The 26,173-nt window shown below is 35.6% G+C and overlaps 1 protein-coding gene across 4 annotated transcripts in view; it reads right to left on the reverse strand.

Moving 5' to 3' along the window:
- Positions 1 to 1,409: 1,409 nt before the first annotated feature.
- PIAS1 (protein inhibitor of activated STAT 1) overlaps positions 1,410 to 26,173 on the reverse strand; it is a 123,100-nt gene continuing 98,336 nt past the window's right edge. Inside the window, exons 8-14 of one of the 4 annotated variants that reach the window (XM_036841919.1) lie at positions 24,051 to 24,124; positions 14,624 to 14,784; positions 12,767 to 12,897; positions 11,869 to 12,049; positions 8,126 to 8,268; positions 6,079 to 6,116; positions 1,410 to 5,411 (exon numbers count right to left, since the gene is read on the reverse strand). In XM_036841919.1, the coding sequence (XP_036697814.1) occupies positions 5,118 to 5,411; positions 6,079 to 6,116; positions 8,126 to 8,268; positions 11,869 to 12,049; positions 12,767 to 12,897; positions 14,624 to 14,784; positions 24,051 to 24,124 (1,022 nt within the window). In that variant the 3' untranslated portion in view covers positions 1,410 to 5,117. Of the gene's footprint in view, positions 5,412 to 6,078; positions 6,117 to 8,125; positions 8,269 to 11,868; positions 12,050 to 12,766; positions 12,898 to 14,623; positions 14,785 to 24,050; positions 24,125 to 26,173 lie in introns of those variants that run through there. The other 3 variants (XM_036841920.1, XM_036841922.1, XR_005018619.1) reach the window with 3 other exon arrangements.

The raw sequence follows: 26,173 nt of genomic DNA on the forward strand, positions 1-26,173 counted from the left end.
TCATCCTTATATGTATCAAAACTGGGCTCTCTGGGCTGTGGCTTTTTCTAATTGTGCCTTAGTGGCTAAAGCAAAAGAAAACCAAATTAAGAAGGAGGTGCGTCTCTGGGGAGGTTTACACAGAACACAAATCTAAGGGCCAGGAACAAGGGAAACTTCAGGGGACAAAACAGAGTCTTAGTGCAGCTATCTCAAGATGCTGCACGGCCTCAGACCAAATGGAGGTCCTGAGAAAGGAGAGCCGCTTTCATTTCCCCAACAGTGTAACTGCCAATGGAGTGAGTAGGAATTCCTAGGAGCTGTAGAGGAGGCTTCTGTGGGGGCAGGCAGTATATGGGCCCCAAAACACCAAGTAGGTGACCTTGTGATCGTCAGGCTGGGGATCTTAGGCTCACACGGTACAGGGGGTTTTGTGGGGTCTGAGGGTTATACGATTCGGCAGCCTTCTTCAAAAATATTACAGTAGAAATATAGAATTACTAGGGCTGCTCCTGGGACCCTGGAAGAGACCAGAGCAAGTGAGGGGCCCTGGTGCTTAAACTTCATTACCTTCATGGTAAATCCATCTGAGGGCTGGTTCGATGTTGGCACCCCATGCAGAACTGCTATATGTCACTTTCAGGCAAGGCTCAAGGGTCCTAGTGCGCCACATTTCTTTTTAACTCATCATGGACATGAGGAAGTTAGTCCTGCACAGCCACTCTGGAATACCAAGGATTAGACAGTAGATACCTGTGATTTAGATGGGACAGGAAAAGGAAGTTCTGGGCTATAACAATAAACGAGGGTACGTTCCCTCAAAGCTTTGTCTTTATATGCCACTGAATGGTACCCGTATGGTTTCAAAGCAAGTTTTATGAATCTCATTTGCCTAACAAACAGGAATCTGAAGTAGACCTTGCCAAAAACACACAAGTGGTGTGTAATGGCCTTGAGAACCTGGGGCTCGTGTCCACTGACTTGGTGTTCCTCATTAAGGGTGTTCAGTGGGTAGGATTCCAAGATCCTGGGATGTGCTCTGATTTAAACGTCTACCCCAGGAAAGGCTCTGACACTACCCCATGTCTGGGTTTCGTGCTCATTCCTGAAATTCCTGTTGGTTTACCTAGCACCAACTATTGTTTGCAAAAAAAGGCCACAGTGCTCTTAACAATCAAATTGCAGATTAAACAGATTTAAAACTAAACAGATGCTGTGGTTCATTACAAAGCTAGCCATATTTCAGTAAGAAAGGGGAATGATAGCTGTATATTCATTACTTACCTCAAAGCATGTTGCAAGAGAATGAGTTACCTGTCATGCTTTGAAATCTCTGTATCAAAGGGGCTCTGGAAGCACAAAGCATTGTCACTTTTTCTCATAGGGATTGTCCCCTTGTATACGCAGCAGTGTATTTTACAGAAGACAAATTAACTGAAGGCTTTTCTTTTATTACATCTAAAGAGCTCTACATAAACAGGTAACATTCAATAGGTAAACAATTTTTTTTTCCAATGCATGTAATAAATATTTTCACTTGGTACTTTTATACAAACTGACATTGGTCTACTATACATTTTTAAAAGCCATTTTACTGGTTTGGCATGCGGTATGGAAATTCTAAGAGAGAAAGTTTTAAGGCAATGAATCACAGATTTAAGTTCATGGAATTTATGGTAACTTTTATATCTGTTTATATACATTTTTCCCCTTTGTTAATTAAACAATTAACAGCAGCACACTCTGGGACCACCAGCTATTCTCCCTCCCTCTTTCTGAAATCTAAGCTTTGTGTTTTCTTTTAATTAAAAAACAGAATTCAACATGTATTGATAAAACAAAACTCTTACTAAAATAATTTCAAATATGCTTTAAAGTCCTAAAGATCTTGAAGTGTTTTTATGTGTTTAAAATTGGAGCTGTTTAAAAACAATGTTCTTTCCACAATTAGTAATTTAAAATTGGGATGTATTTTCATTCAGTTTCAGACATTTGACTCAAAGGAAAATCTGCCAAGAAATCACATTTCTCAGAAGCTTAAGTGTATCTTTTCTAAGTCAGTAATACTAGAGAATTGTGATAATGTCTACATTAATAGAAGTAGAAAATTTTTAATGCTCAAAATAAATTAGTCAACCAAGCGTGGCATGGTTAAGGTCCAGATACTTTTAAAAACATGTGTTCAATAATGCCCACAAAATAATTAAAAGCCACTTCAACCCTGCTAGTCAAACAGCTATTATACTAAAGATGTGTGTGTGTGCACATACACACACACACCCACCCACAGTACTGTACAGACACACAAACATATGCTCACCTATTATGAGTGACCAAGGCAAGGGGGATGGTGGTAACTTGACTAAAGATTCTGAGAATCATTATTTATCCACAGACAGCATGTCAATATTAGCTTGGGTGGGGGAGTGACGGTGGGCTGGGGAAAAAAGAAATAACTGTGCTTAAAAAAAAAAAACACTTAGAAGATAAAGATGCAGTGCATGACTCCACTAATAATTACTATGGACCATAAAAAGTCTGATTGACTAATAGCGGCCATGAGACCAACAGAGTAATAGCTACTACTACTGCAACATTTTAGAAAGTTAACAACTGAAGGGAACAAACTCCTTAAGAGTGGAATGAACTAAAAAAGACAAACTGAATGGTTAGTTTCGCCCGTGTAGACACGACCAAAGCTACTAGACAGACATTTATTTCTCCCTGTTACCTGTTCTTCCCTTCGGTTGGTATAACGCAGGACCCTGAGGGAAAATAACCCTTTCCAAAACTGGGCTGAAGAAAGTAGAGGGACGGTTTTTCAACTGGATCATTCAAAGAGTTTGTTATTCAGCATCATACACAAAGTTATTGATCAGAATTCTGAGACCACTAACAACAACAAAGAAAAACAAAACTATTCATTTTATCTTAGCTGAATTAACAGAAACGTTTCCTATTACAATGTGAAATAAGAAGCAACTCCCTACAATTTAAGTAATTTCTATCCCAATCTGAATTTAGACACAAATTATAATACTATTAGATATTAGCCTAAGTTAACATGGCAATGAGAGTTCTAAAGTGTGTACTCACATAACACCAGATTCATTTAAAAACTTAACTATTTCCTGTTTTAACTGACAATGAATTTTTTTTAATTGCAAATTGTTTAGTGACTATAACTCAGCCATGAATGTGTGGAATACACATGCGTAGGGAAGACTATATAACTCAGTTGTCACTCACACACACTTGTCTATAAATACATATATACACACACACATATACATATCAATACCAACTTGTTTTTCAAACTTCAAGTCAACAATTTGGTGGCAGAGAGATCCTGTAAAAACAGGTATTTTAAAATGCCACACAGTCATGTGAACCATTAATTTCAACAGACAACTGAAGATACAGACATCTTGAACTCTAACTGGATTAAAGTAGGTCAATTTGTTACCACCGCCAGGTTTAAAATGACAATTTTATACACAAAGGTGGTCCTTCATCAACTCTGAGAACAACTCTGAGAACATTAACAGTTGTGATATAAAAATCCAGTCTGGAAAATTGGTAATCGTTATGCCCCTTCCTTATCTTTTCTGTTAAACCTGCTAAACCTTTCAATCAGATAAACAATATTTTCAACACCTTCAGATATTACCTGAAAAACGGACCTTCTCTGACGAGGATTTTGGAACACAAGTAGAACCACTTTTTCCTTCCCTCCAACCCTCACTCATTTCCTGAAAAACAGTTTTCAATATATTTACATTTCCATTATTAATAAGAGTAGATCAGACTGATCCATGAATTCTTAAAAAGATTTAACTTTCCTATGTCATGCTTGTCTTTAAAAGGTGAAGAAAAATATAAAACAAACAAGATAACTAGGCTAAAAAAATAAGTACACTCAGAACCAGAGAGTGAAAATGACTAAGGATCAAGCCCATTTTGAATTTCAACTGTTTATCAGATGATAGATTTCTACGGACTGACATGTGTGGGGCATTGTATTTTCCAAAGAGAATTTACTTTTAAGGATAATTGACTGTCTGTCTTTCTTTTTTGAGGTGATGTAGCCTTACCTCTGTCAGCTGCACAAGACATCCAACAGGGCTTTTCTAAGCTATTTTTACTTCCTACCTTGGTATGAAGATCTTACATGAAAACTTGTTACCCTGTGGCCAAAAAGGCAGGTGTTCACAGACTTGGTTTAAATACATAATACTGGCAATCCAAATTTAAAATAAAGAACTAGACTAAAGTGTATTACTCACAGGTCGGCTAAGCCTACTCCTTACCCAGATAGCTCTACTCCAATCTCTGAAACATATTCTCAGGGGGTATCTAGCAAATAAGAGACAATATGTGATGGAGAACATGCAATTGGGATAGTCGATAAAGATGCTCATATGAGAGTTCAAGACCTTCAAAGCACTTTGAAAGAAGCAGGCAACTGATTTATCAACTGAATGCAAACTCGGGAGAAGGAACAGTAACGACAGAAAAATACACACAGACACACACACACACCCACAAGCTATGTCCTGAAAATACATAGGGAATGCAGAGGGACAGATGAGATTTATAACTTAAGGCTGGATAAAATATGCACACACACAAACAGAATCCAAGTCTGTCATTTTTAGAAAATGGAAATTAAAACTATCCCCCCCAGCCCCTCCCCACAACAAAGAAAAGCCCACAATTTAAAACTTCATACATGCAATTCCTTTTCTGTTATTGCAAATAAAATAATGCCATTGAAGTAAAATAAAACCAAATAGGACAAATGATGGAAAAAAAATCTTCAGAATCCAGAAAGAATGAACTGAAGGTGGTTTGTGGGTACTTGTTTTTTTTCTTTTTTTTTTCTTTTCTTTCCTTTTTTTTGTTTTTTACAAGTGTTTTTTCAGACAGGCAGTCTTAGATTTATATACAAAAGTAAAACTGAAAATATAGTTTTGTTCTCTGTACATTTCTTTTAATTTTTTCCCTAAAAAAAAGGAAAAAAAACACGCTTGTGTACTTTTCTAAACAGAATAAGGTAAAACATAGCACAAAGTTCTCTTCTTTCTACCAAGTTCATTTAATCTGGGGTAGGGATGGGAGCAGCAGGGGCAAGGGAATCAGTCCAGTGAAATGATGTCTGGGATGATGCCGAAGATGGATGCTGTGTCCGCGCTGCTCCTATTTGCGACGGCGTGGCTATGGCTCTCCCTTAGGCTGTTGGAGGATACGAGGCTGCTGTTACTGCCACTGCTGCTTCCATTGGTGGTTGGCAGAGAAGTACTGCCTCCTGCACTTAACTGATCGAGAAACATCTGTGAGGAGGTATATGGAAAAAACCGAGACGAGTGTAAGAGGTCTTGATCATCTGAAACCGCTGCTGCTGCAGCGGCAAGCAGGGAGGTGTTATAATGCTAGGGAGGGGAAACAAAAGACAGAAAATGAAGTTAATTATACTTATAAATTAATAAACTTTCTTCTCAGCAGAACAAAGTCCTAAATTTAATATATTCTGAGTACCTGGTGTTTCTGAAATATTTAGTAAAACATTTTGCAAAATCAAATGGTCTTATGTAATGATCACATCATTGACCTTTTTTTTAAATTTTAATTTTTATTGGCACATCACTGATCTTAAGAGACATTTTTGTAGTTGAGACTGGGGGGGGTTGTGGGAGGGAATAAAAATATTATTTTTTGGTTTTAATTTGTATTGCAAGCAATTTTCATAATGCTATTTCCAAAGAGGCATATACTCAGAAGCAGCAGGAAACAGGAGAGTCCACTTTCTTTCTCTTCAGGAGATATATGGCCAAGAAATTTATCAGTCAGTATGACTCACTGCCCTGTTTTTTATAAAACAGTACTGGGAACCAACAAATAGACACTGTAGTTACCATATATTCAGGCCCAGCTGAAACAAAGGTACTTTTATTTAAATTTTTAAAACCTTAACAGTAATGGGTATAACTTACTCTGAATTTCCTAAGGAAATTTATTTTCTTTCTCTTGGCTACATATTATACTTTTAAGTATTTTAACTTAGAATTAAAATAACAGTATTTTTTTCATATAACATACCTGATTGTCTCCTGATAAGAAAGGAAAGAAATCTAATCCTGTGGGAGAAAAAATTATTTTAGTTTAAAAAAAAAAAAGAAAGAAAGAAAAAGCCTTCCAAATGTCCCAATACTACAAAAACAAATACAATATCTTAAAAAGCTAATTCTAAATTCATTTAGAATTTTATTTAAACATGAAGAGTTGAGCTGAAGGTTTTACATTTCTCCCATCTCTAGATTACAAAGCCTAGAGTTCAAGCTTTAGCAATGATTTGCACTCCCGGTGACTCCATTTGTGGGACTTGGGCCACTGCTGCCCTGTTAAGTCCAACACTGATCCCTTATATTGACAGAGCACTTTTCACCAGATGCTCTCATCGACTCCCCTAAAGTCACCTTTCAATCTACTCGAATTTACTCCTCACAAGCACCTCATGAGGTATGTAATTACTCTGGTCTCATTTTGTGGATAAGGACGTTTTTACATTAAGCAAGTTATAAGACAGATTTTCTTTCTCAAATTCCTTCACTTCCCACTATCTGTTCCAGATTGTAACTCAGAGACTCCTGAGTGACATGAGAGGGGAAGAGATCTGAGGGGGTGTCTGACTGCTGGCGTGGAGGCTATTACAGAAGGACCAGCTCTCATCCCTGGCTGCCAGCAAGTCATTGTAAGCCAGCCCCTTCCAAGTCACATTCTTGTCCATATTGCCCAATGTGTAATGCGACGAAGAGCAAGTAAACCAACATGAATAAAATGCCTCATTATGGTATCTAAACTTGGAGAAAAGTACAACAAGCAGGTGTAGATAAAAATATGACAACAACACCAACACTTTGGGGATCCATCCACTGTCTACACTAGAGCAGATTATAACATGAGGATCCTGCAAAATGTATAGTACTGTGTTTTTTGTTTGTTTGTTTTGGCCATGCCGCAAGGCATGTGGGATCTTAGGTCCCCAACTGGGGATCGAACCTGCATCCCCTGCACTGGAAGCGTGAAGTCTTAACCACTAGACCGCCAGGGAAGTCCCAGTACTGTGGTTCTTGATAGTGAGTTTGGCAGTGGGCTAACAGGCAGTGAGAAACGGGCGTACACTGTCTAACAGAGTAGCTGCTAACCACCTGATGTGGCTATTTAAATTTACTAACGTTAAATAAAATGAAAAATTCAGTTCTTTAGTCATACTAGCCACATTTTAAATGCTCCATAACCACATGTGGCTAGTGGCTACTGTACTGGTCAGATTACATCTCCCTAATTGCAGAAAGTTCTATTGGACAGAGCTGACATAGGATTTTCATAACAATCACTAGGAATCCACTCAACTATCTGAGCTCCCAAGATCCTTGCCAGTGACCCTGAATTTTACTGTAGGAAATGGGTGGAGGGCACTTTGTGCTTTTGTATTATATTTTCTACAATGAGCATATATGGCTTTTTGTAATTTAAAAAATGTTCTTAGATTATATGGCTAATATACAAATTATTAAATTACAAAGATAATGAGAACAACTAGTAATTCTTTTTGATAATGTAAATGATTATTATGAACTCAAAATACATCGTAGAAATGAGTATACTGACATTTCAAATTACTTTCAAAAAGAAGAATCAAGTTCACCGGAATAAAAATTAAAGCTTTCCAATGTTTCAGTTCTGCATTATCTAAAATACAATATGACATAGCTACCCACAATGCCTGATGCATTATAACTGGATTCAGGGAACAAAAAATAATTGTCATAAATATCAAAATTTAAAGCAACATATTGGAAGTCATTCAAAAACAATCTGCAGACTACTTTGAAGCGCACAAAACCTAAAGATCATTGAACTGTTTTTACCACTGGTAGTAAAACACTGGCTACTGATGAAGGTACTAACAAGGAACTGAGTCTGTATTTATTTATGACCACAGTGTATATTTCTCTCAGTTTCCTAGATCCAACCTCCTCTTTTCCTAATCTTTCGACCTTTCTTAGACTTGCCCAGAAGAAGACTATACAGATAAAAGGCATTCACAATGCTATGTGATGACACAGAAGAATGGGTGACTCACCTTGCAAGTCATAAGGCATGGGTGTCATGTGGAAAGGATGTCTGTAGTCTTGGATGAGGGATGTGTTAATATAGCTTGTGTCTACAGCAGGGAGGCTTGGGGTGCGGGACACTGGAGATGCTTGATGTGGAAGACTTAATATGCTAGAAGAAGAAAAGGTTTGCAAAATTTTCATGAGTCAGTTGAACTTTTAAAAAGGGTTGCATCTCACAATGAGTCCTAGTTTTTGTGCTGGAAATAAAAACAAAAGACAAGTAAAGCAATATATAATTTAGACTACCATAATTATTAGGAAATAATTTGTATACTTAATAGCATCTTTCAGAGGCTACAGGGAAAAAGAGATGGACGCAATGGCATCCAACATTCATAAATCACATGTTGTCTTTGGAACAACGTCATCTACACTTTCAGAATGCAGGGGGAAGGCACGGCTGAGCCACTTCAATGGAATATGAGTGAAAAGTATCTACAGCAGACAAAATTCTGAAACCTTTAAAAAATAAGCACTAGAGTGCTGGCTAGTAAAAAGTTTAGGTAAATCCTTGCAAAGAAAACACATATAACAAGACTAGGGGAATGCAGCAGTCTGAGCAGTGAGGAGTTAACAGTGGCCCTCAGACTTGTAAGATTTATGAGAATAAAAACTAGGTACTGTTTATCTTGGTATATTCAATGCCCGGCACAGTCATTAGCACGCTATTTACATAAAAGGCCTTCTGAATGAACGAAGGCAGCAAGACAAGGAGTAAAGATGCTCCATAATGAACAGGTGGTACAGCGTTTTTAAAGGGAGAATAGTATAAATAGTATAAATGGAAAAAGAAAAAAAGAACAAAGACAGGGATTCTGGAAGAACAGAGTGAAATGTTTAAGTAGCTGAGTAGTTAAATCTTTTTTTCTTTACCAAAAATCAAGGAAAAGCAAAAGAGAGGGAGAAATAAAGGAAAAAGAAAAGGAAGAATTAAAATGATTTCGAAAAGAGAAAGAATTCTAATAGTCCTGAGTGAAAACATAAGGGCCATATGCTATCCCAACCATACAGAGGCTAATAGACATATAAGTTATAGAAAATAAAGAGAAAAGAAGGTAGAAACAGGCTGTCTTTTGCTTTTAAAACTTCACGTAAAGTCCTCAGGGTATGGAGATGCAATTTCAATGGTAAAGAATATTTCAAAAGATGCCAAGGATGGATTTCCAGGAATAGAGTTCTAGTTATGACCTTCTACCATATTTTTATGAATGGGATATGAAGCATAAAATATACTCTCATCCACCTCATAAAAATGTTTTGTCTAATGGAAACTTAACTAAACCTCTTACATCTATAGAAAGTACCATTTTCCATTAGCTATCTCCTCTGACAATACCTAAGGGATTACAAGAGAGACAAAAGGAGTTGAAATGCTAGTCTTTGAAAACATCTTGGTATACCAAACAGCAAAGGTAATTTCTGGATGAACACTCAGCAGCTGAAGACAGCAAAATGTTTTACATTTACTAATCTTTGCCTCTTTCTGATTCCTGGCTGGCTCCTTCTCTTTCAATTTTATGATAATATTCTAAAATGCATTTCCACCTTCACACTGCACAATAACAAATACAATATGCTGGGTTTAGGTTTCTATTTATTGGCTAGTCATTACTGAAAAATGGTCACTGGTACTGAATATGGTGTTATTCTTCTAAAAATGTTATAAACTTTCAGGTTGCTTGTTTTTATCTGAAAATCAAGAGAGAAAGGTCTGGCGTTAGCAAATACTCTATCTGGGTTCAATTAGTCACTGGGAAGCTCAGGAAGTAGTTAATGCATCTAATGTAATTTCCCAAACATAATAAACAAACTATTTCTGGAGAAACAGCAAAGCAAATATTCAAAGAAGAAAAATTAGATTTCTAAACACTCAGAAAGTTTCCTTTCAGGAAAAGTGTTTACATATGTATGACTACTATCAATATACTAAAGAGCAGAACTAACATATATATAATGATGCATTTAATGCATGAAGTATTTATATACCCAGATTGATGAAATATATTTTAAGGTGCTGTTTTATGGCATTTAAAGTAATAAAATGATGATATGTTTTGGTCATGCTATGTTAAATATACCATTTAAAAATATATATAAAACATAAAATATCTTAGAGTCAAAATTCTACAGATATTTGCTCTAACTACACCAGCTTTTGCTAATTTGACTCTTCTTCCCTCCCTGCCCCCCCCCCCCACAACTCAGATTTAAGAAAGAAGCTGGTATAATATACGGTCAGGTTTGTTGGATAACAGCCATCAACGTAGGCTTTCCTCAGAGGTGAATGTTCATAAAGCAGGATGTAAAGCAGAATTAGTGTTTAAATATTCATTTTGTTTAGAATAATGATACTGCTTTTAATGTCTTTTATTTGTCTCTATGATAAAATAAGCTACTCTAGAGTGAAAATATCAACCTGCGTCATATGTCTGGTTGTACTATAAAGATTCCTGAAATAGCCAAAGTCCTCTAATGAGAGAGGAGCCACATTTATCACAATTGTGCTCTTTTACTGTTGCAACTTCATTTTTCAAGTAACTACAAATATACTCAAATAGAAGATCTTTTTATCTCATCAAACAGTATCAAGCCTGAAAATAATTTGACTCCAAGCACAGAAGTGCCTGCTCTTGGTCTGGTGTTTACTTTCCCTCTTTAACCTTGAAATCTGTAACAATGCCTTCTGCAGACTTTCCCTTCCTCACTTACATTCTTCCTTCAGGCACTACAGTTTGCTGGAAGATTTTCTGAATAGCTTCTATTCAATTACATAAGGCCACATAACTCTCCTGATCTATACCTAAAAGGGGTCACACATGGATTTCTAGATTTACCTTTGGTGTGCTACAGCTGTGCCTCAGCAAAACATGAAGTCTTTTGCTGAGGATCCCCGAAGTGTCTCATAAGACTAACAGTCTGTTTAAGAGTACAGCTAGAGTCAGCTACTTGTTTTACCATCCTCTACAAAATGTCAAACTCTTTAAGGTTGGGACTGTACTTACTTACTTTATTATCACCCATGTTTAGCACAGCGTGTTTTACATAAAGTAGGTAACAGTGTTTCATGAAGTGACATGAAGCATAACCAAGGTACATTATTACCGATATGAGACTAATGGGAAGTATGGGAAATGAGTCTGCAAAACATAAAGCATTGTGTACTGCAACTTAAGTCCTACACTTCTTTCATTGCCAGTCTTACACATTCTGAGGCAGGTTTAAAGCATTCAACTGGACTTCCTCTGCTTTCTGCTTGAAACACTCAACTTAGGGTTAATTTTACAGCACACATTTTCCAGTTTGAGTAAGTATTTTAAATCCTACGACCAGCATTAGGATCACCTGGGAACTTATTAGAAATACACATTTTCTCAGTTCCTATTCCTGAATCAGACATGGGGGCTAGGGAAGCAATGTGTTTTAGTAAGTCCTTCAGGTGATACTGATGTATACCCAAGTTTGAGAACCACTGTACTAGAATCATCTTTTGGTATGATGAAGATCATATCCAAGTGACCCCTTTAATGCATTATCCCAACCCCTTAAGAAACACACCTGAGAAAAATTCAACCTATTCTCTGATCACTAAGTTAAGTTTTACAATCATTACTAAGTTTTACAATCATTTTATTTAGCAGATCTTTTAACCCTATTTGCAAAATTAACTTTCACAATGAGTTTTTTTTTTTTTTAAGATCTCAGCACTTACCCTTTATTACTTAGTGGTGATGTGGGAGAGAGAGAAGGGCAGGTTCTCTTGGCAGATGGCTCTTCCTCCTCTTCATCGGATGAACTGTCTATGGTTAGGTCAATCACCTCTACTTTCTTACTTTTATTTGAGGACTGGTGATGAGAAGCCACTTGATGCTCTAATGTGGAGCTCAAGCATCCTGTGTGGGAATGATTGAAACACAAGGCAAAAAAGACCTGTAACATCTCTTTTTCTCAGCCTATGGATTAGATTATCAGTTGTAGTTTAGACTTTATCAGTTACAGTATATTGCTAGGGTCCAAGAATACAAAAGCAACAGTGGCTCTGTTCCCCTAAGCTTAAAACTATTATTTATTATCGGTTGTTAAAGGATTGTTTTGAAAAACAATTCTGAATTAGGGCAAACAATCAAAATATATGTCCACCTCAGAATAAAAGTAGTCTGAGGGCAAACACTATATATTACACATGTTTACCTGTACAATACCTGATATACAGAGAGACGTTATAGTAACATTTTTAAAAAGTCATAGTTTCCTTCCAGCAAAAACGTACTAAAAAAGCCAGGAAAAAAATGTAAATGAAAAAAGAACATTCACTAACCTGTACCAAGTCTGTAAAAGATTTAAAAGGATACCATTTCAAAAGCATGACTTTACAAATAACTTATTAGATTATGTTATTCTGAAATCTTATACCACAAAATTTTAAAAGCTGGCAGAAAGTGAATTTAGAGTTTCACTACTTCTGAACATTTAATCAATAATTTAATAAGTTATTGAGCTATCCATAAACTGCTGAGTATTCTTAAAAATTTTATGTGTTTTAATATTGAAAACCAAGGCTTCACAACAACAGGGAGACTGCCCCACCCTTTTGGAAAACTAACACTCACCATCAACTCCATTGTAAGAGGTAGAAACTTCCTGTACTTCCTTTTTTGATCTCATAGGTGCCCAAGAGCCATCCTCCTTAAACTGTATTTCATCACAATCTGTACAGTACTTTAGGATTTCCATGAACAAGCTATAAAAAACAATTTGTCCCTTGAATATCACATTCTAAAGTAAGACCAATTAGAATTATTACTATTCAAAAAACATTCAGACCTTCTATGTTTTGTACAAGTATAAATGAGAAAGTGTAACCGACAAGGTGTATTTGTTCTCAAAATCTAGGGCTAAATAGGAGAATAGTTACTTAAATTATGGTACCTGTATGCAAGAAAATATTATGTAACCATGAAAAATGAGGTTTCCAAAGATTTTTTTAATAATATGGGGGGAAATATATGTTCACAGAAAGTGTGAAGAGGCCAAGAAAAGAAAACTCTATATTTTAAAAATAAAATTCTGTGTGTGAGTGGTATATAAATAGTGCTTATCTCTCAGTGGTGACATTGTGGATATTTATTCTTTTTCTTTATACTTTTCAACATAATCCAAATTGCCTACAATAAGCACATCTTATTTGATAACTGAAGAAATACATGCAAAAATATGTATTGAAAGTTAAAGCTCCTTGATAATTACCATGTGGATATTAAAAAATGAGATTTTCAAAAACGTGTAAAATTAATGATCAAATTCTCAGGTTGTAATATTAAATGAAACCAAAGGATAAAAAATACTAATACTGTATAATCACAAATATGGGGAAAAAAATCAGAAAATAACATAACAGCTTTTTATTTTCGTATGTTTCCAATTTTTCTTTAGGGGTGTGTGTGTATGTGTGGCTTTTATAGTAAGAAAGAATAATCCCAATTGATGCAGGCATCTAAAGTTACATAATATACAGAGTTGGTAAAGTATTATTCAATTCTGATTTATTAGTGATCACTGACATCTCTGAAAAATCAAACATAAAACATTTAAGTTACATGTTTACTTCTCCCCATATGACTGGTCTGACATCTTTCAAGCTCTGGATTACACTTCTATTGCTAAATGTATTCCATTCCTTATGTTATACCTTCAGGCTTCTATGTTTTCTCAAATATTATAGGTAAGTTGCATTAAGCATTTTTCTAAAGAGTACAGGAAATCTCAAGAAGATCCTTCTTTTCACAATTTATCTTTGTTCAGCGGCAAAAAGGAAAAAAAGGAGGCTAGAGAATAGGAGAAAACGGAAAGGGATATTCGAAGATGTTTGGAAGGACAGATAAAACACCAGAGTGTTAAAAAAAAATCGACTGTTGTGATGCTATAGGTGGAGAAGAAAGACAAAGACAAGTATTTTAGAGAAAACAGAAAAACAAAGAGCTGCTATTCAGTGTGTTGATCAGTTTGAGGAGCCCGTATGGTAGGGAGTAGGGATGCTGGCCCACAACTGAAGCACCAGGAAATCTCCAAAAACAGACCAATTTCTGGTCAGTTAGGTTAACCAGAGTTTCACAATTCTTTCATTCTCTCTCCAAAATGGTCTGCATGTCTAGGGATAGATGGATTCATGTTAGGAAAAGGTGTAAGTACACCCTACTTAGAACCACTGGTGCTTTAAAATGGTAAATGTCAGGAGGCACTGACAGTAAGGCACACATTTTCAAAACAAGGGGACATAAAGTTAAAAAGGAAAATGTTCACAATATTAATTACTTAGAAAACTACTGACTTCTACAGTCATGAAAATCCTAAAAATACATAGCTCAGAAAACACTACCTATAGAATTTTAATCCCAAACATGATGGAAAACAAAACCAATAATAGATGGTTACTTTGAAGTACAAGGAAAAACTTTAAATTGACATACCCATCAATAATAAGGTGTTCATACGGAGCCTTCTTATCACAGACAGGACAAACCCAAGTTGGTTTTTTCTCATTCATCTGAATATAAAGAGTTGCATCAAAACACTGCAGATGAGAACATGTAAGGGCCCGACATGGAATTGTCAAACGCATTTTACCAAGCTTTGAAAAAGGGAGACAAAAGTAAATATTAGACAACTGTTATACAACATTTTTCCTGAAACACAAAGTATATGTATTCCAATTTAAAGCGTATTCTGTTTACTTCTAACACATTTTCTGTGAAACATCTACCGGCTAAAAATTACAATATTTCTTTGGATATTAAAATAGAGAGACTATGGAAAGTTACAGCAGAGGTTATTTACCCTCAATCCACAGCTTACAGATCCACTTCTAGGGGGAAGAACTATGAACCCCTTGAAATTACATGCAAAATCTTGTAAGTGTGTGCATTTTTCCGGAGAAAGTGCTTTCACCAAATTCTTAGAGTAGTCCCTAATCCAAAAAAGTTAAGAACCACTTTACTAGGTATTGGGAAAGGAAAAAGGAATGCCTTATTAAATGCTCAAGATACAGATACTTACTCTCATTAAGATATCAGGTTGATTGTAATTCAGAGGTCAGAACAGAATAAGCATTTCCCACAATGCTTGGCATAATTGCCAAACAGCAGCTCTGAGAAGAAACCCAGGTGTGTGCACTCTCTTCCCTCACTGGGCACCATCACAGGCAATTCAGCAAACACCTCCGGACCTCTAGCATGTTATGAGACTTGCTCTTCTTGCCCTGCAAATAGTGCTTATGCTGACATAGGTTGAGTCTGTCCTACGAACAATGAAATCTGCTTCATCTGGTCCCTGAACTGCCAGCTTTGGACCAAAGTAGAGAAGCTGTCCAGAGATCTGCCCAGGGAGCTACCATATCATGACCTCCTTGCATGGAAGACACTTCGTACAGTACAGCTGGATAACCACTGTGGGGTCCCCGTAGGTCACAATGGCCGTATAGTATAGAAGTCACCTACTTTCAGTAACCATATTTTTTGCTAAATATCAGGAAAAGATTTTCCACATGTTTGTGAGCTTGAAAAACATAAGGCCTTGGAAAGGATATGAGTTAAATGAGGAAAAAAAGAGGAAAAGATTCTTGGCTTACGAGAATTTCACGGAAATGTGCAATTTCCTAGTCTACCAAGGAAATTAACTGTCATTTGGGGCCCTAAATTATTGTTCTCACACCAGTGATTTACTGTGCCTCTAGGAAAGGCACTTAACCTTGCTGGGCTCTTTTTCTATCTCTGAAGTAACATGGTTTCCTCCTTATTTCAACAGGATGTAGTGATGAAGAATAAAAAAGGACCCAGAATGTGTCATCAACTTGAGAAGGGAGTAATGCCAGTTTACAGTATCAGAAGTATGGACAGGAGGGATGCAGAGAAAACTGACAGCTCCCTTCTCTGTGCTCCCAACTCTACACTGCATATGATTACACTATTTATTTATGTGTTTCTCCTCCTACTAGAAACACATTGGGCTCATCTCCTTATCCTTGGCACTGGGAAAGGTACCTGCTACACATACAGCAAGAAGATGGTCCTGTGTACTGATCAGGCTTCAGCTATGCATGCTGGGTAGTTCTAGGAGGCACCATTCATTGAGGGTATGAATCCTGGAAGTTATTTAGTCTCTCTGAGCCTTAGTTTTAGAAAATGGGGATAAAAATAGCATCTATACCATATGACTGTAGGGTCTAAATTATATTTACTGCACAGGGCCTGACACAGAGCAAGTACTCAATATATGTCCCCCATTATTAATTAAAGTACAGAAACATATCTGCTTCAAATCACTCTGCAAGCTAGTAGGAGACCCACTCAAACCTCAGCCCAGTCAGTCTTCTCTTCTATGCTCACACAGTATTAAACAACTCCATTACTCCCTTTCTACACTTCTATTCAGGTTTTATGATTTGATTTACCTAAGTACCTGATGAAAAAGGCACACACACAAAAAGAACAAACTAGCTCTTATAACAGAAATATCATCTATTTACCATTAGCCAAGACATGCTGCGTTAGTCTAGAAACATCTTCCAAATAACGATATAGGTGGTGGTGCTAAATTACATTTTTATGTCTTAAGTCACACCTTAACTTATCTGTGAAGTGCAAATTCCTACTGAGTAGGTATATTTGCTACTGCCTTAATACTAAGTAGAGAAATCCTAGATAAATACAGTCATTGTAGACAAGGTTCATGTAACTGCAGAACTAGTAGGCTACTTCTGATAGTTTATGAAGACAATGGATAAGAAGATAAGAAACAACGATTGTTTCAGAATCCAAGCCATAGGCTGTAGAACTTATACTATGAAAAGCAGTTATTCTCCAAAGACCATCACCTCACATAACTTTAGCCCTGTAGTTGCTGTCAGTTCATCTTTTCGTTGGGAGAGCAACTCTCAAGCCCTTATATGATCAGCCACACTGACAAGTTTACCTACAGAATTTTTAAGGAACACTGCTACATGAATGCCACAGGAAGGACGTTTACAAATAGGTATACGAAAGGAGAAGTTCAATTTCAAATGCAGTTTATTAGCCATCACACAAATGTCTTGCTTCAAAGAATTACAAAGTAATTGTTATATGACCCTCATACTCCTGATTTTTAAAAACAATCACTAAATTCTAAATACTTATCTATGAATGGACACTGAATTCTCTAACTTCAGAAAAGAAGCTGAGCTTTGAACATCTTCATCTGGTAATTACAAATTCCCCTTTTCCCTTTATAGGATGGGGTGGATATTTGCATCATTTGCAAATAAACACTTTGAAAACAACTCCCAAATAAGCTTTCTAATGCCATTAACCTTACTATAACATAATAGTAACTGATGATACTTCAAGAGAAAATACCCTACTTAGATATAAGTTCAAACCAGCTTATACCAAAGGACCCCCAAAACATCAATAATAGATGTACTTTTTCCTTATAAAAAGAAAGTAGTGTGATATTGAGAATTTTATAACTTCTTCATCATCATCATTATGATAAGTATTTCATGAATAAATTTCCAAGGAGTTTATTTTTTTTTCTTCTACCAACTCCAAGTGATTTGCATTCGAGTTTACAGGTCTAGGGAGTATCTCACAAAGCAGGTTCACAAACATTCTTCCAGCTCTATTTTTAATAAATTAGAACTGAAAAATTCCCAAAGAGCAAAAACATCTTTAATTATTTTCATTGCCTTTAGCTAAACAGCACACAAAAAACAGAAACTCATTTATTTTGAGCTGTGTATATCACAACAAGGGTAATTCAAATGCACAGTCAGACATCATATTTACATATTTCAAAGGGAACAAATCTCTTTTATTATTCTATAAATTTGATATATAGATGAGTTGCCATTACGAAGTTTTACTTTTTAGAGTAAAAACATACCTAAAATATATTGCCTTACTGTTCCAGAATAATTGTAAAGGGATTGTCCCTTTGGCCAAATAGAAATCCATAAAAGTATTATAATTATGGGTTATATATATAGTTGTTTTTCCTATAATCTGAATTTTGAAAGCATAAGTCAATTTAAAATGAACTGCTGTAACTGCTGAAACTAAAAAGGGAGGAGCAGGGGGATATGGAAAGAAAAATTTAAAGCTCGCCGAGTAAATTAAGAGGTGCAACAAGCAAAACATGATTAACATTTTCTAATAATATAAAGATCACCTGAACTATGAAATTCAAAACTAGTTATACAAATAAGAACATCAAGATTTATATTGTAGTCCTTATTTATATGAATAAATGCTTCATATAAATGTTAAATAATATAAACATCATATATATTAGCACAACTGTAAACACGTTTAAAATGAGACTGCAGAAAAACAAGACTCCTTCCAGTGATTTGAATGGAAAATGAAGCTTATGCACGTTCCTAAATTTCTCATGTTCTCTGAACTGGTGTTTTATAATGGAATGGGGCGGCAAGGAATCATGTCAAGGGGGAGGGTAGATAAATAGGTGTTTGGAGGAAAGAGGGTATGATAGGTATATACCTTTAAAAAAAACTTTGTCTTCTTCCCACCCTCCACTTAGCTGGTCTGTGAACCATTTTTCTAAATGTTAAAAAATACCACATTCCTTTACACCATAGTCTGTTATAACATCTGATTACTTAAGAATCCACCCCATGTTCCCCTGGCCAATATTTTTTATTGTGGTAAAAACACTAAACATTAACATTAAACCTACCACCTTAACCATCTTAAAGTGTACAATTCAGTAATGCTAAGTATATTCACACTGTTGTACAACAGATCTCTAGAACGTTTTCATCTAGCAACACTGAAACTCTACACCCACTAATTTGCCCTCCCCAGCCCTTGGATCCATCTTTCTACTTTCTGCTTCCATGGTTTTGACTACTTTATATACTTCATGAGTGGAATCATACGGTATTTATGCTTTTGTGACTGGCTTATTTTGCTTATTGTAATGTTCTCAAGGTTTATCCACATGGCATATGACAGGATTTCCTTCTTTTTTCATGTTCCATACATTATATTCTATTGTATGTATATATACCATATTTGTTCATCTCTTGATGGACATTTGGGTTGCTTCCACCCTTTGGCTATTGTGAATAATGTGACGAACGTGGGTATGCAAATTATTTCTTCAAGATCTTGCTTTGAATTCTTTTAGATACATACCCAGAAGAATCGACAGATCATATGTTAATTCTATTTTTAACTTTTTGAGGAACCTCCATACTGTTTTTCCATAATGGCTGCAGCATTTTACATTCCCACCAACAGTCCACAAGGGTTCCAGTGTCTGTGGCATCCTCACTGAAACTTGTCATCTTCTGATTTTTTTGCTAGGCGCCATCCTGATGGGTGTGAAGTGATGTCTCATGTGATTCTGATACGCATTTCCTTAATGATTAGTGATGTTGAACATCTTTTCATGTGCTTGTCAGCCATCTGTATACCTTCTTTGGAGAAATGTCTATTCAAGTCCTTTGCCTATGTTTAATCAGGTTGTTTGTTTTGTTGTTGTTGTTGGGGTGTAGAAGTTCCTTATATATTCTGGATATTAACCCCTTACCAGGTATAAAATTCTCAATTATTTTCTCCCATTCCCTAGGCTGTCTTTTCACTCTGTTAACTGTTTCCTTTGGCAAGAAAAGGTTTTAAGTTTTTAAGTTTAAGTTTTTAAGACCAATGGGTGTATTCCCATTGGTCTGTCCTTGCTTTTGTCGCCTCTGCTTTTGGTGTCATATCCAAGAAGTCACTGCCAGATTCAACTGAAGCCTTTCCCCCATGTTTCTTCTAGGAGCGTAACAGTTTAAGGTCTTATGGTTTTGATCTTTAATCCATTTTGAGTTAATTTTTATATACGGTGTAAAGTAAGGGTCCAAGTTCATTATTTTGCATGTGAATATTCAGTTTTCCCAATGCCATTTGTTTAAAGAGACCATCTTTTTCCCATTATGTAGTCTTGGCACTCCTGTAGAAAGGCATTTGACCATATTGTTTCTGGGCTCTCTATTTTGTTCCATTGGTCTATATTATCTACCTTTCTGTCAGTACCACACCATCTTAATTACTACTGCTTTGTAGGATGTTTTGAAATCAGGGAGTGTGAGGGCTCGAACTTTGTTCTCGTTAAGATTGTTTTGGCTACTCAAGAGCCCCTTAACATTCCACAGAAATTTAAGGATTTTTTTTTTTTTATTTCTGCAAAAAATGCCATTGGGATTTGATAGGAACTACACTGAATCTGCAGATCACTTTGAGTAGTATGCGCATTTTAACAATATTAAGTCTTCCAATCTGTAATTATGGGATATCTCTCCATTTATTTCTATCTTCTCTGAATTCTTTTTTGTCATGTTTTATATTTTTCAATCTCCTTGGTTGAGCTTATTCCTAAATATTTTATCCTTTTTGATGCTATAGTAAATGGGACTGTTTTCATAGTTTCCTTCTCAGTTTGGTCACTGTTAGTGTATAGAAATGCAACTAATTTTTGACTGTTGATTTTGTATCCTGCAACTTTGTTGAATTCAGTTCGAACAGGTATATTTTGGGTTTTTTGGTGGAATCTTTAGTGTTTTCTACGTAAAAGATCATGTCATCTGCAAACAGAGATTATTTTACTTCTTCCTCTCCAATCTTTTTTTCCTCCTTGTCTAATTGCTCTGCCTAGAACTTCCAGTACTATGCTGAACAGCAGTGGTGACAGTGGGCATCCTTGCCTTGTTCTTGACCTTACAGGAAGAGCTTTCAAGTCTTTCCACATTGAGTATGATGTTCACTGTGGGCTTTTCATATATGGCTTTTATTATGTTGAGGAAGCTTTCTTTTATTCCTAGTTTGCTGAGTGTTTTTATCATGAAATGGTGTTGAATTTTGTCAAATGTTTTTGTCAAGTTTTTTCTGCATCGATTGAGATGATTATGTGGTTTTTGTCCTTCATTTTGTTAATGTGGTATATTACAATGATTTACTTTTGTATGCTGAACCAGCCTTACATTCCAGCTATGAATCCCACTTGGTCTGGTGTATGATCATTCTAACGTGCTGGTGAATTCAGTTTGCTAGTATTTTGTTTAGGGTTTTTGCATCAATATTCATCAGGAATACTGGTATGCAGTTTTCTGGGGTTTTTTTGTTTCATTTTGTCTTGTCTTATTGTGTCCTTGTGTAGTTTTGGGATCAGTAATGCTAGCCTTACAGAATGAGTTTAGGAATATTCTTTCTTCAATTCTTTGTAAGAGTTTGAAAAGGATTGGTGTTAATTCTTCTTTAAATGTTTGGTAGGATTCTCCAGTGAAGCCATAGGGTCCTAGGCTTTTCTTTGTTGGGACATTTTTCATTGCCACTTCAATCTCCTCACTAGTTATAAGTCTGTTCAGATTTCTTATTTCTCCATGATTCAGTCTTGGTAGGTTATGTGTTTCTAAGGATTTATCCACGTCTACGTTATCCAATTTGTTGGCACAGTAGTGTCTTATAATCTTTTTAATTTCTGTGACATCAGTTATAATGTCTCCTCTTTCATTTCTAATTTTAGCTATTTGAGTCTTCCCTCTTTTTTTCTTAGTCTAGCTAAGGATTTGTCAACTTTGTTGATCTTTTCAAAAAACCAACTCTTGGTCTTGTGATTTTTTTTTTTAAAGATTTTATTGATTGATTGATTGATTGATTGCTATGTTGGGTCTTCGTTTCTGTGCTAGGGCTCTCTCTAGTTGCGGCAAGCAGGGGCCACTCTTCATCGCGGTGCGCGGGCCTCTCACTATCGTGGCCTCTCTTGTTGCGGAGCACAAGCTCCAGACGCGCAGGCTCAGTAGTTGTGGCTCACGGGCCTAGTTGCTCCACGGCATGTGGGATCTTCCCAGACCAGGGCTCAAACCCGTGTCCCCTGCAGTAGCAGGCAGACTCTCAACCACTGTGCCACCAGGGAATCCCTGGTCTCGTGATTTTTTTGGACTGTTTTTCTATTTTCTATTTCATTTATCTCTGCTCTAATCTTTATTTCCTTCCTTCTGCTGACTTTGGGTTTAGTTTGTTTTTCTTTTTTTAGTTTCTTGAGGTATAAGATTAGGTTGTTGATCTGAGATCTTTCTTCTTTTTTAATGTAAGCATTTACTCCTATAAACTTCCCTCTTCTGCTGCATCCTGTAAGTTTTGGTATATTGTGTTTTTATTTTCATTTGTCTTCAGATATTTTCTAAATTCCCTTGTGATTTCTTCTTTGACTCATTGGTTGTTTAAGAATGTATTGTTTAATTTCCACATGTTTGTGGATTTTCCTGTTTTCCTCCTGTTACTGATTTCTAGTTTCATCACATTGTGATCAGAGAAGATACTTTATAATGATTTTAATCTTAAATTAAGACTTGTTTTGTAGCCTAACATGTGCTCTGTCTTGGAGAATGTTCTGTGTGTTCTGAGAAGAATGTGTATTCTGCTTTGTTGGGTGCAGTATTCTGTATATATCTGTTAGGTCCAATTGGCATACAGTGTTGTTTAAGTCCTTTGCTTCCTTATTGACCGTCTGTCTGGCTGTTCTATCCATAACCAAATGTGGGGTATGGAAGTCTACTACTATTATTATGTTGCTGTCTATTTCTCCCTTTAGTTCTGTCAATGACTGCATTATATATTTGGGAAAGAATTTAAAAATTTAAAGTAATAATATAAAAAGCCTGGAGTCAAAATACTTTCCCTATAAAAATGACTGGCTATAGTAAGGAATAAAAAGATAGAAGGATATATACAAAATTATACATTTGGTGGTTTTTATTAACTTCACTGTATTTTTTTCTGTACTTTATAGATGTTTAATAGTGAACAGGAGTTCTCTTAGCAATTATAAAACAAAAAAGTTTTTTTTTAAAAGAGCTATGCAAAGTACTCTATTATAAACTAATTCATGAGCTAATGACTTTTTCATATTGTTTGAGGTTTTATAAATTATAGAAGACTAAGATATAAGACAAATAACACTTAATTTTTATTTAAATTTTTTGTTTAAGAATAAATAACTTCATCTCAGATTAGTAGGATTTCAATATTAAAAGCTTTCAATATCAGGCTTGCCTGAACAATCCTGGCAAATCAGGAAAGAGCTGAGTCCTCTTATTTTCCATACTTTCTCCCCCAATTTAAATATGATTAATTTGATTAATTACAGAACAAAAGGCAATCAAAATATCAAAGTAATTTACTCTCAGTTTTTCACATATTTTTGTATGAAAGCATCATTCAACTACCATTCCTACTATTGGTGGACCTGACATCAAACTAGTTAAGAAATAAACCTTAACACATTTTTGGAAACTTTTTCACTACCAGTTTAATCCTTTGGTATGTCTTGAGCCTTATATTTATTTTGTAGAAATGACTGAAATTGATCTCATTTTCTGGTTTAAAAATATTTCTAGTTGATTTTTATATGCATAACCAATTCAACTTTTCAGGCTAAACAGAATAGTTTTTAATTGTTATAGTCATTGTTGGCAAAATGGTTAAATTGAATGTGTGAATAATCATGGCCAGATTTTTATTCAAAAGTATACTATTTTAAAAAATGAAATTTTAATAAATATACTAAGACAATAAAATGCATTATGTGGAGATTTTACACTTAAGTCTGAGAGAAAGTCATTTAATAACCACAAGCAATATTTAAATATAACTTACTAAGAGTAGAAAATTTTTATAGACATAAATTTGTTTAGATTTCAAATCCTAAGACTACATGATGTCTTTTACTTTTCATAAACTCTAACAAACAAGTGGGCATGTTTCAATTTAACAGAACTTGTTAAAGACTGGAAATACTTAATAACCAAAGAAAATGTATATTAAGCCTCCTGGAGAGCAAATATTAGTTAACACTTACTGGACATAGTAGAGAAACCCTCAGGCTGGTTGTAGCTATTTCACTGTCTGGATCCGCAGTCAATTTCTCTTTAACTGACATTCATCAAAGAGAAAACAAACAAACAGAAGAAGTTTATTAAAGATACATCACTGATGCAACATAAGAAAAAGAATGAGGAACTTAAAAAAAAAAGAACAAAAAAATAATCTGCTCAATTATTTTCCAATCAATTGAAAGAAAAGATAAAAACAATTATAAGGTTCATAATCTCTACAATAAGCAAAGGAAGGAAAACAATTGTATATCTATAGACTGATTACATTTCCTGTAAGTCTCCTATTTCTCACCCACAAAACAAAAACTGCATTGCACTAACACAAAGGAAATTTATATAGCAGGTTAATATATTCAGCTGATGGCAGACCATCGTCCTTTTATAACTCTAAGATACTGGATAAAGATTTTCTTTCTTTTAAACTATGACAATATTATTTTAAAAGAAACTAATAAAAAACAACTATAAAACTAACATGTATAAGTTTTTACAATGCTCACATAATGCAAACATTTATTGTAAACACATTAATTCTAATTTCAAATTATAAAAAGAAAAAAGTTCAATTGATTTTTTTACCATATGATTATTTGAGTTTTATATTTATTTATCCATAACCTAATTAATTATGCTACCTTGGGCAAGTCAGTCCTCCTCTCTGAGCTTAATTTTACTTCTTGGAAGATAACAACCTACACTAGATAATCTCTACATCTTCTCAGTTCAAATTTCCTATGGTTCTTAAGAGAGGAGGCACTGGTAATTTTACTTTTAAAGCTGTTCTGTTACTCTCAGTCAGTCTAACATAACAAGGACCTTTATACTTCTCATCTGAAAACCTGAGACATCTGTTACTTCTGAAAACCTCAGAACTTTAATTAAACTTCAGCACAGAAGTGAGACTGGAAATGCCTAAATGTAATATTTCAATAATTTTAGAAGCTGTTCCACAATAACTTTAAAGTCTATATGTGTAAGGGGGCACAAGTGGAGTAGTTGTGGAGTCAATCATAGAATTTCAGAGCTGAGGCACAATTGAAGGTGACAGGAAGGAAGGGAGAGAGGGAGGGAGGGAGGGAGGAAGGAAAGAAAGATACAAGAAAATGGAAAGGGGAAAAGTACTTGGATAAGGAAGAATAATTCCAGATGTCTGTTGAACTGGTAACTATTTATAAGAACTAAGAATTCTGGGCTTCCCTAGTGGCACAGTGGTTAAGAATCTGCCTACCAATGCAGGGGACACGGGTTCAAGCCGTGGTCCGGGAAGATCCCACATGCCGCAGAGCAACTAAGCCCGTGCGCCACAACTACTGAGCCTGCGCTCTAGAGCCTGCGAGCCACAACTACTGAGCCCGTGTGCCACAACTACTGAAGCCCACGCGCCTGGAGCCCGTGCTTCACAACAAGAGAAGCCACCGCAATGAGAAGGGCGCGCACCACAACAAAGAGTAGTCCCCGCACGCCGCAACTAGAGAAAGCCCGTGCGCAGCAACGAAGACCCAACACAGCCAAAAATAAATAAAATAAATAAATTAAAAATAAATAAAAGAACTAAAAAAAAAAAATTGAAAAAAAAATCCCTGCATTCAAAAAAACAGAATTAAGAATTCTGCCTTTATTAAATTTGATGATCACAGAGTCTGAAATTTTTTGAGATGGTCCAAATCTTAGATATTCTATTCAACTGCCTCCATAAACTAGTGGATCTCAACTAAGATGCACATCAGAACTACCTATAGAGCTTTCTAACTTATACTGCCCACTGAACCAAAATGGGGAAGAGGGACACTAATAAGTAGTTCTTAAAAAGCTCCAGATGTGATTCTGATGACAGACTAAAAAGTCATTTTATGGCCTGGAAATTCAAAAATTTTACAGTCTATATAACTCATAGGCTGTCTATCACATCTAAAAAGGCACACAATCCGTGAGTTTTAGTTTGGAAAATATAGTTATCATATCATTTATGCTAATTAATATTATATGTAAATTATGAAAAGTATGCTTTTGCCATTATAGACCCAATCTTACTCCAACCTTTCTTATAAAGATACATTTAACGAACAGTATCTTTTTAAAGGTGACA

This window comes from Balaenoptera musculus, chromosome 2, assembly GCF_009873245.2.
Source record: "Balaenoptera musculus isolate JJ_BM4_2016_0621 chromosome 2, mBalMus1.pri.v3, whole genome shotgun sequence".
NCBI lineage: Eukaryota > Metazoa > Chordata > Mammalia > Artiodactyla > Balaenopteridae > Balaenoptera > Balaenoptera musculus.